At 40.7% G+C, this 18,039-nt stretch overlaps 1 protein-coding gene across 24 annotated transcripts in view; it reads left to right on the top strand.

Annotated features, from left to right (window-relative positions):
* Window positions 1–255: 255 nt before the first annotated feature.
* LOC106612831 (uncharacterized) overlaps window positions 256–18,039 on the top strand; it is an 84,824-nt gene continuing 67,040 nt past the window's right edge. For all 24 annotated transcript variants that reach the window (XM_045724573.2, XM_045724572.2, XM_045724556.2 and 21 more), the window contains exon 1: window positions 256–552. In XM_045724573.2, the coding sequence (XP_045580529.1) occupies window positions 477–552 (76 nt within the window). In that variant the 5' untranslated portion in view covers window positions 256–476. The remainder of the gene's footprint in view (window positions 553–18,039) is intronic.

The following is an 18,039-nucleotide window of genomic DNA, read 5'->3' as shown; positions in this document are numbered from 1 at the left end:
TCTCTCCCTCTGTCTCTCTCACTGTGTACTTTAAAAGATAAGTCCTCTCTGAATCCATGCAAATGTCTGGCAGACAGTGCAATTCCTTTTGGATGAGGGGGGTGGGAAGGAGGGGGGTCTCTCCTTCCCTCTCTCTTTCTTTTCTCTCCCCCCTTCTCTCTCTCTCTCTCTCTCTCTCTCTCTCTCTCTCTCTCTCTCTCTCTCTCTCTGGCAGCAGAGCCTGCACTGTTGGCAGGAGTGACCAGAATAAAAACAGCAACACCAGACATAGGGGAGGGAAAAAAGCGAAGTGATCCATTGAACCAAAAGTCTTTGCCCTCTCTTAATTACGTAGTGGCCCATATCTTTTCTCTTTTTTTCCACTTTAAACATTTTTTTTTCTTTCTTCTGTACTTGAAGACCTCTGGTTGTTGGTAATTAGCTTGAGGAGAATAAAAACAACCGATAGGGAGAGGGGTGGTGCATTGTGGAGCGAGATGGCTAACAGAATGGTTCTATCACTCCTTCATGGTTTCTTCTACCTATCTCTGATTCAGCCCTCTCTTCAAGGAGGTAGGTGTGTGCCTAGGTGAACTCAGCCATGACCTCTGCTACCTAGATAGCAGGCTTAGGGTGCAGGTATTTTAGAACAGGTGCAGGTCTATGTCTCTGTGTTTCTCTTTGCTCTTCTCAGTTGTTACACAGAGGACTTTAACCACTCCAACCTCTCTGTTGTGTGTGCAGTTCTGTCTATTTCATAAAGTGTATGGTATATTTGTCATGCATGCACTGATATCCACTGACCCAGTCTTGTCTTGTTTATTTTGTCTGCAAACCCTGCTAAAGAGGACCTGTCTAGAAAGCAATTCAGATAACTTATTTCTGTGCAAAATTCACGCAAATCCTATGCATAACCTTTTCTCCATAAAAACGTTTTTTTGTTTCTCTCAAATACCCTCAAAATGTTTGCATCTAAAATATAAACCATACTTCAAACTGAATATTTATTTTGAAAGTAGCACTTATGACTATTCAGTCATGTTGATTCTAGCTGACTCTCTGTACAAGTGTCAAAGATTTTAAAAGCCCCAACTTTCCATTGCACTTGAAGTTCAAGATAACAACATTCTGTTCCATTGCAGTGCAGATCTACCACTCACTGTCTCGATTATAATTAAAACACACAATGGTAATCTGCTCCATATTTGCATGTGCTTTGTGTTCTTGTAGTTGTGGCTAATATTGTCCAGGTTTTGGACCAGATACAGTATTTATGCCTGCAGGGTTAGAGTTGTTGTTGTGGTATTTTTAGAGAGGATTGTCTTTCTAAAGGCAGATTCAGTGTCTAAATACATATATCATAACTGTACTTTATACTGTCTGGCTCATTTCTTTATTAGGTACATATTTCTATTTTAAGAATTGTAAAGGATTTATATTGAGGATATACAAGGTAGTCTTTGCGAAAATCTGTGTCACACATTGTAATATTGATCCAACAATTCGATCTCCAGCAATATTTTCAACTTGATTTTATTTGTTGACTTAAACAAGAACATAATAGCTTAAATTTAAAAGTGAAATGAAATGATTGTGGTGGTTATAAAGCCTAAACAAGCATACATTTTATTAGGACCTCTAAAATTGTTTCTTGAATTTATACAATTTCAGATAAAGCTGGAGGAACTGTCCAGCAACTGGCTTATGTTGGAAGTGCTCACTAGGAAGAGGGAACAATAAAATATATATCCTAAACACATAAATACAGAAATATGAGTGACCTGGCTTAGCGCAAATTGGCATACAGTATGTTTGGTTTCTAGAGAGGACTGTTTCCAACAGGTTTCAGTGTTTTTGAGTGTGAATGAAATCAGGGGCGTATTCATTACGCCGATTCTGTAGCAAAACATTTATTAAACGGAAGCAAACAGAACAAAATGGGGAGGGACCTACCTGAATTTGTCCAATAGAAACTCTCGCTTTGCTCTGTTTGCTTCCATTTGGTTCTTAAACAGTAAACTGTTTCTGTAATGTGTGTGTGTGTGTGTGTGTGTGTGTGTGTGTGTGTGTGTGTGTGTGTGTGTGTGTGTGTGTGTGTGTGTGTGTGTGTGTGTGTGAGTGTGAGTGAGATTCCTCTGTTCCACAGCATGTGGTCTGAGGTATTCATTTCTAACCAAGTTTGGGGCGGACGACAGCTTATCTTTTTGTACAGGGGGAGAGAGAGAGAAAGAGGGAGGGAAAAGAGAGAGAAAGGGTCAGTGATTGCTCAGAGCTGCGTACATCGTTCACTCTTTCCTTCAAGCTGCGAGGGGTTTCCACTTTCTCCTCTCTCCCTCCCTCTCTACTTTGATATTGTTTTTGTTTTGTTTATGCGAGCAGCCAGAGTTGTTTAGTCCCTCCAGTTGGAAAGCATGTTGAAGTTCTGCACTGCAGTCTGATCTCTTCAAGCCAAGCTCTTTTCAAAATGTATTTATTTGCCCAAAAAGAATGCATGTATCTTCTGTTCCCCAGCTGTTAGTATCGGAGTCTGAGCTATTATTCTCTCTAACTGTGTCAGGTAGAGTTATAGATGGTGGAGCAGCTACAGTCCATTTTAAAACCCATGACTGGAATATTTTGCCCTTATATAGTCTTATATTTAACTGTATCTTAAATCGGTGGCCGGATCTGCGATGTTGATGAGTGTGATAGGAGGAAATGGTCAAATTTAACTGAGGTGATTCATCATAAACTGTTCACACAGTAATGCATCAGCAATGTGACATGTCAGACACCTGTTATAACCACTTTATGACAAACTCATCTCATTTTGACATGACATACGCATTTATGATGCTTGATACATAGGTTTTTACGTGACTTTGTGGTTTTTCCAAGCTGTCTCCTCTTTATTAGACTTTATTGGATGGCACGTTAACTTACAGGTCAATAGAAGCCCCATTCACCTGTTAAGCACCTGTGATACTTGAATGTATATGAAAAGAGCCTGTGGATCTGAGGACTCTGGATCTCTTAGGTAATATATTGTGTTTTCCGTTTTTGCCGTCATTGCAGTTTTCTTCCAACTCTTCTTTGCACTGACCTAAACTGGTGAGCCAATTGCCTCGTCTGAAACAAACAGAGCTCAGTTCAGCTTTTGAGAGCAGCAGCTCAGCTCAGGGAGAATTTACAGCATACGGATGGAGGGGCCAGCGAATATCAATATTGGCTTAGGAGCCAAACTTTGATCTTCGGTGAACATAAAATCCATCCCTATCAAACCTGTTCTGAGGTGCTGAAACCAACTCCAGCTGTCTCTGGCTGTGACTGGAAAGTTAAGAAACCCTCTAGCTCGTTCCAAGTAAGTGTCAATTATCTGAAAGTAATGCAAACCCCATTAACACCCAATCACCTTTTTAAGAGGGTTTTCACCGAAAAAACCCTCTGCTTGCTCATACTTTGGACAGTTATCATGAGAATGGGATTGAGGAGCATTTTTTTTGCGAGTGTGAATGAGTTATGACGCATGAGGGAACGTCAGGGAAGGAGTTGGGTAATAAATATGCAGCTTGTCAGTTGTGATATGACTCTGTCTGGTATCCCTGAGCATGTACTGTGGCAGACTGCTGAAATGTGTCATCAGTTCCTCTGTCCTTTTTATTTGTTTATTTAACCTTTATTTAACTAGGCAAGTCAGTTAAAAACAAATTCTTATTTTACAATGACGGCCAAACCCTCCCCTAACCCAGACCAATTGTGCATCTCCCGATGGGTCTCCCGATCACGGCCAGTTGTGATACAGCCCGGGATCAAACCAGGGTCTGTAGTGACGCCTCTAGCACTGAGATGAAGTGCCTTAGACCGCTGCGCCACTCAGGAGCCCTCAATATATATTTTTTAATTCCTACAAACAAACACCATCTGTCAGACGGATAGAGTGAGAATGGGATGTTATTCTGATCAAAATAAATCTGAGAAGAGACAGATGGAGTTAAGTGGCCTCTTCCTCAAAGACACAGTCCCAAATGGAACCCTATTTCCTATATAATGCACTACATTTGACTAGAGCCCTGTGTGCCCTGGTCAAAAGTATTACACTATAAAGGGCATAGTCAGACTAAATGTAATGCAGAGACTACAGTTCAATCAAGATCTCTCTGTAAAACTGCCTGCTCTGAGCACATTTCGTTTGACCTAAATTGGCTAATTACCTTTTCATTAATGGTCATTCATGTGGTATCCACACCCATCTGATGTTTACCCTGAAGTATCTGGATAGTATGAGACTTGTGAAGGAAAGACCAAACATTCTGTCAGCTTCCAATGCTACTGCCAATCCCTCTGGGATTAATAACTATCCTGGCATTCGACGAACTCTTCTCTCAACCGTCCATCTCTTTTCTGTACTTAGTCACACAAAGTAATGTAATCAGAGTTTGTTCACTCTTTTACATGCTACATTGCCAAGACGTGTATCAGATATCAACGTTTCAGTTCACACCTCAGTGTACTCTGTCACTTTAGTCCAGACAATTCCAGTCAATGACGGGTTACAAAAACAGTGCCAGAGTCATTCGTTTCTGTTTTATGACCAACACTGTTAATGACACAACCCTAACAAGCATGCAGATGCCGGCAGAGGATAAAGAATAACAAAAGTTCCACCAACTCTGTTCATTTCCTTCTAGCCAGTCTCATAAGAATTAAGAAGCCTGAGTCTGTGAGTTTTGCTCTGCATGCAGTGCTGCCTGGAAGCCCTGGAAGTCAGTTTGCCTCTTTTGGCGTTGAAGCTCAGGCTTTCAGGACTTCAGAGGATTCTAATCCGTTAGTTCTCTCCGTCAGTGACACTCTCCTGGCCGCAGTTGAAGGTGAATGAAATCATGGCAGATCGAATGGCACACCTCGCCTGTCAGTTGGGCAGACTGGTGATGAATTGCCCTGGCTTGCTGTGTTGTGTTGCCCCTGATTCACCGGCTGGTTTGGTTGGTAGATTCCCAATCTGATTATCTCGACTCTGATCTTCTCTGTTGAGCTTTGCAGTAGTTCTCTAGTTATTTATTGGAGATGTGTGTTTGTGAGTGAAGCACCTTTCTGGACTTAATCCCTTTGTGTGAGGTGGGTTGCCAGGGAGGGATAACAGGACTAAAGTGACACCCTGGCGTCTTGTGGCTCGTTGGCAGAGGGGCTACTACTCAGTGCCACAGGGCATCCACTTAGGGGAAGACTTAAAAGTAATGTGATTTGATCACATCTTCTTCAAAACTGAATCCACTCAAAACTATTTAAAGAAAGAAAAAACAGGCGTTTTAGACTTCATTTTGGTCTCTTTAGAGGAAGGGATACACCATACGCAGTATACATTTGGTCTTGAGTAAGGATGCAAAGGGAGGGTATATTACTTGTAACTTGCTAAGTTTACCAGTAAACTACCAGAAATGTAACTTTCAAAGATTTTATGTAATTTGTCACAAGTCACCTAGTGGCCCTTTTGGGTACTTCTGATTATCACAGGTGTCTGTAATTATCTCTGGCCCTCAGTGTGTAAAATATATTAAATAATCAAATATGATTATAAAATAAAAAAAATTGAATAACAAAGCTGTAAATCATTCTAAATATAAACCATAAATTTAGTGAATACCATTGGTGTTTAATATAAGGATTTCAGCATAAACATCCTTTATATATTTTAATATTAATACACTTTTAATTATTACCTCATGACAGCCAATTTCATCATAGCGCTGGATGGTGTTTGCGACTGCACTTGAATAAACTTTCAAAGTTCTTCACATTTTCCGGATTGACTGACCTTCAGGTCTTAAAGTAATGATGGACTGTCCTTTCTCTTTGCTTATTTGAGCAGTTCTTGCCGTAATATGGTATTTTAGCAAATAGGGCTATTTTCTCTACAACTGATTGGCTCAAACGCATAAAAAATTTACTTTTAATTTAAATGTATTCCAGGTGACTACCTCATGAAGCTGGTTGAGAGAATGCCAAGAGTGTGCAAAGCTGTCATCAAGGAAAATGGTGGCTACTTTCTAAAAATATATATATATTTTGATTTGTTTAACACTTTTTGCTTACTACATGATTCCATATGTGTTATTTCATAGTTTTGATGTCTTCACTATTATTCTACAATGTAGAAAATAGTCAAAATAAAGAAAAACCCTGGAATGAGTAGGTGTGTCCAAACTGTATGTTAATTACCAAAATTATTGAATGTTCAGGTACCTTTGCTAAATTACCGGTAGTTTTGCAACCCTAGTCTTGAGTTACACTCTGAGAACCAGGCCGTACCTTCATTGTTGCTCCGTGACCCCTTTCAGAGCCAGAGTGAGCAGGGGCTCCTGGGTCGCTGGCAGGAGCAACCTGAGGCCGCTACTGAAGATAAGACTCTCATTCGGTCGTATTTATTCATTCCTCTCACACACTCCCTGGCAGGACTGTTAACAGCTCTGACATTCTATCCGTCTTTGGCAGTTTTATATTAAAACATGCTCTCTCACTGCTGCACTCTCTCTCTCTCCCGGAGCCATTTTAGAACAGGATAGCATGGCTGGGAAATCGCTTATCCAACCATCTGACGCGCTTACAGAACATGTAGTATGGAGTCATTACTGACACACTTGTTATAGATTTTGAGCATGCCGATTTTTGCCGGTACGAGTGTTATAGAAACCAAACCAGACCAGATTTGGGATGGAAGAGTTGGTTTAATAGACGCGTATTTCAAAAGGAGAGCACTGGAAATGTCCAGGGTGTACCGTAGCTCCATGACTGTTCTGTACACAACACACACTTTTATTATTAGAGTCTATGTTACACAAATAGGCTGTTTAATGCAACCCATTTACAAATGTATGTCTGACGTTATAGGATTTGTGCTTTAACATGCTCACAACTGTAATGCCACAGGTTGATCGTAAAGACTTCACATGAAATCCTTGAAAAAAACACTACAGTACAACATTACACAGCACTAGGTTATGATCAATTATATCAAAAGCTCCACTGAAGTCTAACAAAACAGCTTCTTCTTACTATCAAATAGAATAATTGCAATGCTGCAAACCACATCCATCTTGCACTCAAAGCAGCCTAAAGCAAATGCTCAAAGTATTTGAAAGACCTCGAATAGCATTTGAACCCAGGTATACTGGCCTCAAACTGTGAGCTGTGAGGGGAGCGGTCGGTTTGTTGGTCTCTGAGTTTTTGACCCCCCGCTGTCCATTATCTGATCTCCCAGGTTTACTAAGGAACCCCATGCAGCAGATCCTAAAGGAACCTGTCTTGTAAAAATTCTGTCAAATCAGCCATCTCTGATACTCTTATAAAACGTTCCATCTGCCAGATGTTTGGAGCGGCTTGTCAGTGTTTGTTTTATGACAATCATAAAGCATCGTAAAAATAAATTGAATCTTTTCCAGTTATGGAGGAACCGTTCATGGCATTTTCTATTTTTCCTAATACCTCAGGTATTCACCGTTAAATGGTTCATATGTCATAATTAACAGAGTAACATAAGAAACAATCCTATACCGTTACTCGTTCATGTTAAAGAGGGATAAAAATACAAAGCAATGTTATGACAATAGTTCCTTTTATCACCATATAGATAGACAATCTTGCAAATGTAACTAAATGATTAAGAGGAAATTCCAAGCTTAACACATGTGACAGATGTTTTTTAGTAACATGGATTATTGTCTTGGTTTAAGTGATGTCAACCTAGGAGTTCTATAAATCTTTGTTGTTTTGTTAGCACCAAAGTTAGTACATCATCTTTGGACCTGGTCCCATACCCACATACATTTTAGCCTAGTTTATGAAATGGTAGTAGTGGGGGCCTGTTCGAACTTAGCTGACATTTCTGGTTCAGAAAAGACTGGAAGTTACACATTTTGTGCTTTTCTTCATACCCTGTAAGTGTGTAGTAACGAACTACAGTGTACTTATGCTTGCCAGAATGAGGGTAAATCTTGGGTAAATATCTCATTGTTCATGTCCTTTTCTGAACATAAAAATGTAAGTTACCTTGGATGGTTATTGAAAGTAACCTGTATCCTTGAAAATGCTAGTCTTATCATAGGCAATGAGCAGACTACTAATTAATACTTAGTTTTGCTCTGTCCTTTTAACAGATTGTGTAAGATGTGATGAAGTAAGTTTCTTTAGAATCGAGATGCAATTTGCTCTGTGAAGTTCAGATAGTCATTCCATAGCTTACGTTCCTGTCATGTTCAATACATCGTCTAAAAAATCTTCAAACCTTACAAAGTAAGAAGGAATTTGCAGCTGTTGCAAACCTTATTTTTTTTCATAGACATTGTCTCTGTGAACCTATATGAAGGAGAGAGATCATGCACTATGTCAACCTCCCGGTACAGTAGGTAGGTTCTGTCTCAGCCAAGACATCGGAGGGCTGAAGATTAGTGGCGATGATGAGATCAGAATTCCGCCTTCTTTTAAAATAGTACCGTCTGTGTGTCATTTGTTTATTTGACTTTGCATACTTTACATTTATGCTCTGCTCCACAGATGTGTGTATCAGAGCGGCTGGGGCCTTGAGTTCAGTCAGAGGGAGAGAGGAGAGAAGGGGAAGAAAGGTGGAGGGAGAGAGGCACGGAGTTCTTCTGTCATCAAGATTTACTCTTTTCACTCTTGTCTTTCTTTGACCCACCTCCCCCCTCCCTTTTCTCGCTAAGCGTTCTGGAAAATATAATGCTAAACTGTGACAAAAAGTAGGCCAGACGCCACACGTCTGATAGCTGTTGTTGCTTAGTGCCAGGAACCAGGGAGTCTTCTCTGCTCTGCTCTGCTGCACTGCTCTGTAGATCCTGGTCTCAGGATGTCAGCCTCCTTTAAGACTGAGCCTTTCACTGCAATCAGAATAGGTTGGCTGATATTAAGTTAGTCTAGCTACAGAGAACCTTCTGGGAGGGAGGGTAACCTGGATCTGCTGCTGGCCACACAGGCTTTACCAGACACAGACACACATTCATTTACATGGATGGATGGTGTGATGAATAACCGGATGGAAGGCGTTAATTCTGTAAATGTCAGGTGTCTGGAACACTCCAAACATATTTAGACACATTTTATTTAAGGATTAGCATGAACCAATATCTGGACAGAGGAAGAGAGGATGAATGTGACGAGTCTCCGCACTAGCCCACACTCTTAGAAAAAATTGTTCCAAAAGGGTTCTTGGCAGTCCCCATAGGAGAACCCTTTTTGGTTCCAGGTAGAAATCTTCTGAGTTCCATGTAGAACCCTATGTGTAAAGGGTTCTACAATGGAACTAAAAAGTGTTCTACCTGGAACCAGATACTAATTCCTCTGCCCAGATACTGGTTCTCCTATCGGGACAGCCGTATAAACCTTTTAGGTTCTAGATAGCATCTTTTTTTCTAAGAGTGCAGTTAGATACCATTCATTTCCACATTAGACACTTCTGCAAGCGTTATAATGTCAAAATACGTTTGATACTCTGAGCAACTATTGTCATTTACCACTGTCACACCCAGTATGTACTTCCAAAAAAGGTCTAAATAAAAATGGACAAGCAACCGAAAAAATGTATTGTCTGGAAAGATCATTGATTATATCACCTACCGCAGTGTACAATATAAACGTCATATCAACCTCTTGTTACACAAGCACTACAAGTAATGCAATAATATTTAATGTAAGTATATTGCCTTCAGAAAGTACTCATACATTCTTGCGGTTGTTAGTCTTTGTTTGCAGATGCACATAATTCCAGGCCGATAGGGTCTTCCATGGATGCTATGGGAAGTCTTTCCCTGTTGAAGGACTCTGACATTGTCATGCTATTCTGCTCTGACCGCATGTGGCAAACAATGCCTCCATATGAGAGTAATTTGCTGCTCATGTGCAAAGTCAACAAAAACAGAAAATGGCCCCCAAAAGTTATTGTATAAAAGTATTTCATTTGTTTTGTATATTTAACACTGACAGAGAAATATCTAATTATGTCTCAATTTTGAAGAGTTCTTTACATAAAACTGTGAAAGTGATGTTAAGATGTGGTTCTAAGACAGTGCTCCAAGCCATTTATTGAAGGTCATTAGAAAGCATTTTATTGTTAAACACCAGTGCAAATAATGATGACAGACATTAATTATTTTAGATAAATACATTGATTGAAGTGTGGAAACCGGAGCAGTGGATCAGACTCTTGGGAATAACTCATAAAATGTTATTGAGGAATCTGAAAGAATGTGTTACTGCATAGTTTTAATAATGCTTTATGGCATGCTTATTTTATTTCTAATTGTTAACCACTGACTAATCAACAAAGTGACATGTCCAGCACTCCATGTGATTTGTATAATTGCTTATTCTATATATGGTCTGGGAAGAAATAAAATGTGCATCAGTGAAGGCCCAAGGTTAGGCTAATCATAGCCTGCACAAAAATATTTATTTTTCAGTTTCACTTGGTTTAAATTGCTTGGCATCATTAGTCTTACGATCAAGGAAAATGGATTAGAAGAACAAACGCCAGGATGATCATTGCTGTGGAATACTCAAAGAATTATTACACATTGACTAAATCAGCATAGCTTGCTGTTTGGGGTTTTAGGCTGGGTTTCTGTACAGCACTTTGTGACATCTGCTGATGTAAAAAGGGCTTTATAAATACATTTGATTGATTGATTGATTGATTGATTGATTGATTGATTGATTGATTGATTGATTGATTGATTGATTGATTGATTGATTGATTGATTGAATTAAGGTAATCATTACATCATTCATTGTGTCATTGATTTCATTCACAAACAAACAGTTTTTTTTCGGTTATATACCGTGCCTTCAGAAAGTATTCATACCCCTTGACTTATTCCATATATGCTGTGTTACAGCCTGATTTAAAAAATGGATTAAATACAAAAAATTGTCACCCATCTACATACAATACCCAAAATGACAAAGTGAACATTTTTGCACATTTATTGAAAATGAATACAGAAATATCTTATTTATATAAGTATTCACACCCCTGAGTCAATACATGTTAGAATCTCCTTTGGCAGTGATTAGAGCTGTGAGTCTTTCTGAGTAAGTCTCTAAGAGCTTTGCACATCTGGATCACACAATATTTTCACATTATTCTTCTTAAAACTCTTCAACCTCTGTCAAGTTGGTTGTTGATCCTTGCAAGACAACCATTTTCAAGTCTTGCCATATATTTTCAAGACGATATAAGTCAAAACTGTAACTAGGCCACTTAGGAACATTCAATGTCATCTTGGTAAGCAACTCCAGTGTATATTTGGCCTTGTGTTTTAGGTTATTGTCCCGCTGAAAGGTGAATTTGTCTCCCAGTGTCTGTTGAAAAGCAGACTGAAGCAGGTTTTCATCTAGAATTTTTAGAGAGATGAGAGAGAGATGAGGTAGTCATTCAAAAATCATCTTAACAACTATTATTGCACACAGAGTGAGTCCATGCAAATGAATATGTGACTTGTTAAGCAAAGTTTTACTCCTGAACTTATTTAGGCTTGCCATAGCAAAGGGGTTGAATACTCACTTATTGACTCAAGACATTTGAGCTTTTCATTTTTTATTAATTTGTAAAAAAAAAAATCAAAAAACATAATTCTACTTTGACAATAAAAATCAAGTAAAATCACATTGTATTTGTCACATGCGCCGAATACAACAGGTGTCGATCTTACAGTGAAATGCGGGGCACAGGTTAGCAAAGCTAATTGAGCTATTATGTACATGTAGGTACTGTAGAGGTAAAGTGACTATGCATAGATAATAAACAGAGAGTAACAACAGAGTAAACACAAAAGTCCAGGTAGCCATTTAATAAGCTGTTCAGGAGTTTTATGGCTTGGGAGTAGAAACTGTTAAGAAGCTTTTCGGACCTAGACTTGGCGATCCGGTACCGCTTGCCGTGCAGTAGCAGAGAGAACAGTCTATGGCTATGGTGGCTGGAGTCTTTGGCAATTTTTAGGGCCTTCCTCTGACACAGCCTGGTATAGAGGTCCTGGATGGCAAGAAGCTTGGCCCCAGTGATGTACTGGGCCGTACGCATTACCCTCTGTAGTGCCTTGCAGACGAATGCCAAGCAGTTGTCATACCAGGCGGTGAAGGAACCAGTCAGGATGATCTCGATGTTGCAGCTTTAGACATTTTTGAGGATCTGAGGACCCATGCCAAATCTTTTCAGTCTCCAGAGGGGGAATAGGCGTTGTCGTGCCCTCTTCACGACTGTCTTGGTGTGTTAGGACCATGATAGTTTGAACGTGTAGCTCTCAACCTGCTCCTCTACAGCCCCAACGATGAGAATGGGGGCGTGCTCGGTGTTTCTTGTCCTGTAGTCCACAATCATCTCCTTTGTCTAGAACACGTTGAGGGACAGGTTGTTATCCTGGCACCACAATACCAGGTCTCTGACCTCCTCCCTATAGGCTGTCTCATTGTTGTCGGTGATCAGGCCTACCACTGTTGTGTCGTCGGCAAACTTAATGATGGTGTTGGAGTCGTGCTTGGCCAAGCAGTCATGGGTGAACAGGGACTACAGGAGGGGACTAAGCACGCACCCCTGAGGGGCCCCTGTGTTGAAGATCAGCATGGCAGATGTGTTGTTATCTACCCTTACCACCTGGGGGCAGCCTGTCAGGAAGTCTGTGATCACACAGTCATCCTGAACAGCTGATGCTCTTATGCATGCTTCAGTGTTGCTTGCCTCCAAGCGAGCATAGAAGTAGTTTAGCTTGTCTGGGCAGTTTAGCGTGTCACTGGGCAGCTCGCGGCCGTGCTTCCCTTTGAAATACGTAATAGTTTGCGAGCCCTGCCACATCCGACGAGCATCGGAGTCGGTGTAGTATGATTCAATCTTAGTTCTGCATTGACGTTTTGCCTGTTTGACGGTTCGTCAGAGGCCATAGCGGGATTTCTTATAAGCGTCCAGGTTAGTGTCTCGCTCCTTGATAGAGGCAGCTCTACCCTTTAGCTCAGTGCGGATGTTGCCTGTAATCCATGGCTTCTGGTTGGGGTACAAACGGTCACTGTGGAGACGATATCATCAATGCACATTTGATGAAGCCAGTGACTGATGTGAACTCCTCAATGCCATCCGAAGAATCCCTGAACATATTCCAGTCTGTGCTAGCAAAACATTCCTGTAGCTTAGCATCTGCATCATCTGACCACTTCCGTATTGAGCGAGCACTGGTACTTACTGCTTTAGTTTTTGCTTGTAAGCAGGAATCAGGAGGATAGAATTATGGTCAGATTTGCCAAATGGAAGGCGAGGGAGAGATTTGTACGTGTCTCTGTGTGTGGAGTAAAGGTGGTCTAGAGTTTTTTTCCTCTGGTTACACATGCAACATCCTGGTAGAAATGATTTCAAACTGATTTAAGTTTCCCTAGAAGCGCCGCCTCTGGCTGAGCATTTTCTTGTTTGCTTATGGCCTTATAGAACTCTTTGGTCTTAGTGCTAGCGTCGGGTGTGTGGTGGTAAATAGACAGCTATAAAAAATATACACTACCGTTCAAAAGTTTGGGGTCAGAAGAAGAAATATCCTTGTTTTTTAAAGAAAAGCTCATTTTTTGTCCATTAAAATAACATCAAATTGATCAGAAACACAGTGTAGACATTGTTAATGGTGTAAATGACTATTGTAGCATGAAACGGCTGATTTTTAATGGAATATCTACATAGGCGTACAGAGGCCCATTATCAGCAACCATCACTCCTGTGTGTTCCAATGGCACGTTGTGTTAGCTAATCCAAGTTTATCATTTTAAAAGGCTAATTGATCATTAGAAAACCCTTTTGTAATTACGTTAGCACAGCTGAAAACTGTTGTGCTGATTAAAGATGCATTAAAGATGCAATAAAACTGGCCTTCTTTAGACTAGTTGAGTATCTGGAGCATCAGCCTTTGTGAGTTCGATTACAGGCTCAAAATGGCCAGAAGCAAAGAACCTTCTTCTGAACTCGTCAGTCTTTTCTTGTTCTGAGAAATGAAGGCTATTCCATGCAAGAAATTGCCAAGAAACTGAAGATCTCGTACAACGCTGTGTACTACTCCCTTCACAGAACAGCGCAAACTGTCTCTAACCAGAATAGAAAGAGGAGTGGGAGGCCCCGGTGCACAACTGAGCAAGAGGATAAATACAATACAGGGTCTAGTTTGACAAACAGATGCCTCACAAGTCCTCAACTGGCAGCTTAATTAAATAGTAACCGCAAAACACCAGTCTCAACGTCAACAGTGAAGAGGCGACTCTGGGATGCTGGCCTTCTAGGCAGAGTTGCAAAGAAAAAGCCATATGTCAGACTGGCCAATAAAAATAAAAGATTAAGATGGGCAAAAGAACACAGACACTGGACAGAGGAAGATTGGAAAAATGTGTTATGGATAGACGAATCTAAGTTTGAGGTGTTCGGATCACAAAGAAAAACGTTCGTGAGACGCAGAAAAAAATGAAAAGATGCTGTAGGAGTGCTTGACGCCATCTGTGAAGCATGGTGAAGGCAATGTGATGGTCTGGGGGGTGCTTTGGTGGTGGTAAAGTGGGAGATTTGTACAGGGTAAAAGGGATCTTGAAGAAGGAAGGCTATCACTCCATTTTGCAACGCCATGCCATACCCTGTGGCTGGCGCTTAATTGGAGCCAATTTCCTCCTACAACAGGACAATGACACAAAGCACAGCTCCAAACTATGCAATAACTATTTAAGGAAGAAGCAGTCAGCTAGTATTCTGTCTATAATGGAATGGCCACCACAGTCACCGGATCTCAACCCTGTTGAGCTGTTGTGGGAGCAGTTTGACCATATGGTACGTAAGAAGTGCCCATCAAGCCAATCCAACTATTGGGAGGTGCTTCAGGAAGCATGGGGTGAAATCTCTTCAGATTTCAAACAAATTGACAACTAGAATGCCAAAGGTCTGCAAGGCTGTAATTGCTGCAAATGGAGGATTCTTTGACGAAAGCGAAGTTTGAAGGACACAATTATTATTTAAATTAAAAATCATTATTTATAACCTTGTCAACGTGGAGGATTTAACCTTGTCAACGTCTTGACTCTATTTCCTATTCATTTTGCAACTCATTTCATGTATGTCTTCATGGAAAACAAGGACATTTCTATGTGACCCCAAACTTTTGAACAGTAGTGTAGATGAAAACTCTCTTGGTAAATAGTGTGGTCTACAGCTTATCATGAGATACTCTACCTCAGTCGAGCAAAACCTTGAGACTTCCTTAATATTATATTTTGTGCACCAGTTGTTATTTACAAATAGACACAGACCGCCACCCCGTGTCTTACTAGAGGCAGCTGTTCTATCTTGCCGATGCACCGAAATTCCAGCCATCTGTATGTTATCCATGTCGTTGTTCAGCCACGACTCGGTGAAACATAAGATATTACAGTTTTTAATGTGCCATTGGTAGGATAGTCTTGATCAGAGCTCATCCATTTTATTATCCAATGATTGCACGTTGGCTAATAGGACTGATGGTAGAGGCAGATTACCCACTAGCCGTCAGATCCTTACAAGGCACCCCGACCTACGGCCCCGATATCTCTGTCTCTTCTTCATACAAATGACGGGATTTGGGCCTTGACGGGTGTCTGAAGTAAATCCTCCACGTCCAACTCGTTAAAGAAAAAATCTTCGTCCAGTACGAGGTGAGTAATCACTGTCCTGATATCCAGGAGCTCTTTTTGATCATAAGAGATGGTGGCAGAAACATTATGTACAAAATAAGTTACATTCCGGGGGTGACGGCAGTAAATTATGTTAGTTGCTCAGCGAAACTCCACATCTGGTAAGTAACAATCTTATTTTGACATTATAATGCTTGCAGAACTGTCTAAGGGGAAAATGAATGGAAGCTAACTCGGCTAGAGAGGAGGCTAGTCATATTCCTCATCTCCTCCTCTGCCCAGATACTGGTTCAGGCTTAGCCTAAAGATCTGTGAAAGCTCTCAGAGCCAGAGGTTGGAGACGGGAGAGTAATGGTTCACTAAGCTTTTAACAAGGGGTGGAGAATGCTAGCAATTAGCTAAGTGTGTTCACGCGTGCGACTGTGTGCACATGTGCTCCATAGACTTCCAGGAGTTTCATTATCCTGTAAAAAGGACCAATTATTAGACACTCAAAGCGCAAGGTCTTGAAAGTGACTATATTAGTCACCAGCTTTCTCTTAATTGACGTAAACACTCATGTCCCTTACTGTGCCTTTAAAGAAAATGTCTCTCATCACAGTTATTATTGGAAAAACCATCAATGACCATGGATAAATTAGGCATGCTCTGGATTGGAAAACAAGTTCTATTAAATCACTAACTTGTTTGCCATCCAGTCATTAGAAGTCCTTTTTTGCTCTACAACTTTGCAATAAACGTGGGCCCTTATAGGCATGCATAGGGTTTCAATGAACAGACATAAAGGCTTTTAAAATAGGTTTTCATTTGTATTCGACTCTCTAGTTTTGGATTTGTTTGGTCTGGCTTTAATAAAATTCATGGCCAGCTAATGGTCGATAAACATGTCAGTGCTTATTCCTCTGGCTGATACGCAAACTGTAAACTTAACATAGAGTGAATACGCTCAATGGGGCTAAATCTGTTAGCTTTAGTCTCGTGGACAAAACGAGCCCATTCAACTTGAACTCAAAACAATCGGAGCAATGTTATTGACTAATGGAGGATGCCAAAACATGGTTCAACATCGTAGACTAAATAAGATGTTTGTTCCAGTGCCTCAGAGGTAAGCCAGATCCATTTCATGGGAAACCATGTAATCGTGTGCAAAGATTTCTCAGATGTTTGACTTATAAACCATATAGATTGCTAATGGAGGAAATGGCATGTTATGTTCACGGTGAATACCAGATAGAAACTACTTTACGTCCTATATGGGATTAAATCAGGTTACTGGTGATTTATTGGTTACTTATATAACTGCAGGTTAATTCTGCCAGTCTCCTTTACCTCCGGTATGAATTCCAATCACATGCATTCCAAAAGACTCCCATGACCAAATCATTCTTAGAGAACACTTTGAGTTTGAGCTAGACATTAAGATGAGCGATAAGAAACCAATGACTTCATACTGTAGGTCAGCATAGTTCACATTTCTTAGCTGAGGTCAATGAGTACCTAATTGGGTTGGTTCTTGTGAACCCAGTGCCCCTTACTGGGTTCTGCCCTGCCCAGTAGTATGGTGTGGTAGCTACAGTACAGTTATGATAGGACGGGCTTCTGGCCAGCGGAAAATTGGAGCAGAAATTACATTCACTCCATCTGCCCTCCCTTTCAACCCTGGGACAGGAAATCCTCCCTTTGATTGTGAAATGCGGGTCTGGCAGGTCAGGTTGAAGTGGCGAACAATCATTCCACCCTGCGGGTAAAGTACAGGACACTACCTGGGGGCTCTGCCATGGAGCTGGCATGGCATGGCATTCACTGAGCTGAGGGAGGAGGGTGGAACACAACCACACACTCATATAGTGAAATGGTCTGGAGTGGACAGACACAAGCAAGCATACACACATTTAAGAACACACACATCAATCCATTGACTTGCACACTCACACATACAGTACAGTGCCTTCGGAAAGTATTCAGACCCCTTGACTATTTTCACATTTTATTACGTTACAACCTTATTCTAAAATGGATTAAATCAATACAAATCCTCATCAATCTACACGCAATACACCAAAATGACAAAGCGAAAACAGTTTTTTTTATTAAAAATCAGACGCTTTGCTATGAGACTCAGAATTGAGCTCAGGTGCATCCTGTTTCCATTGATCATCCTTGAGATGTTTCTACAACTTGATTGGAGTCTACCTGTGGTAAATTAAATCGATTGGACATGATTTGGAATGGCACGCACCTGTCTATATAAGGTCCCACAGTTGACAGTGCATATCAGAGCAAAAACCAAGCCATGAGGTCGAAGAAATTGTCCGTAGATCTCAGAGATAGGATTGTGTCGAGGCACAGATCTGGAGAAGGGTACCAAGAAATTTCTGCAGCATTGAAGGTCCCGAGGAACAC

This window comes from Salmo salar, chromosome 09 (genome assembly GCF_965601325.2).
Source record: "Salmo salar chromosome 09, fSalSal1, whole genome shotgun sequence".
NCBI lineage: Eukaryota > Metazoa > Chordata > Actinopteri > Salmoniformes > Salmonidae > Salmo > Salmo salar.
Note: the sequence above shows the minus strand (reverse complement) of the source record. Positions and strands in the feature narration are given on the sequence as shown.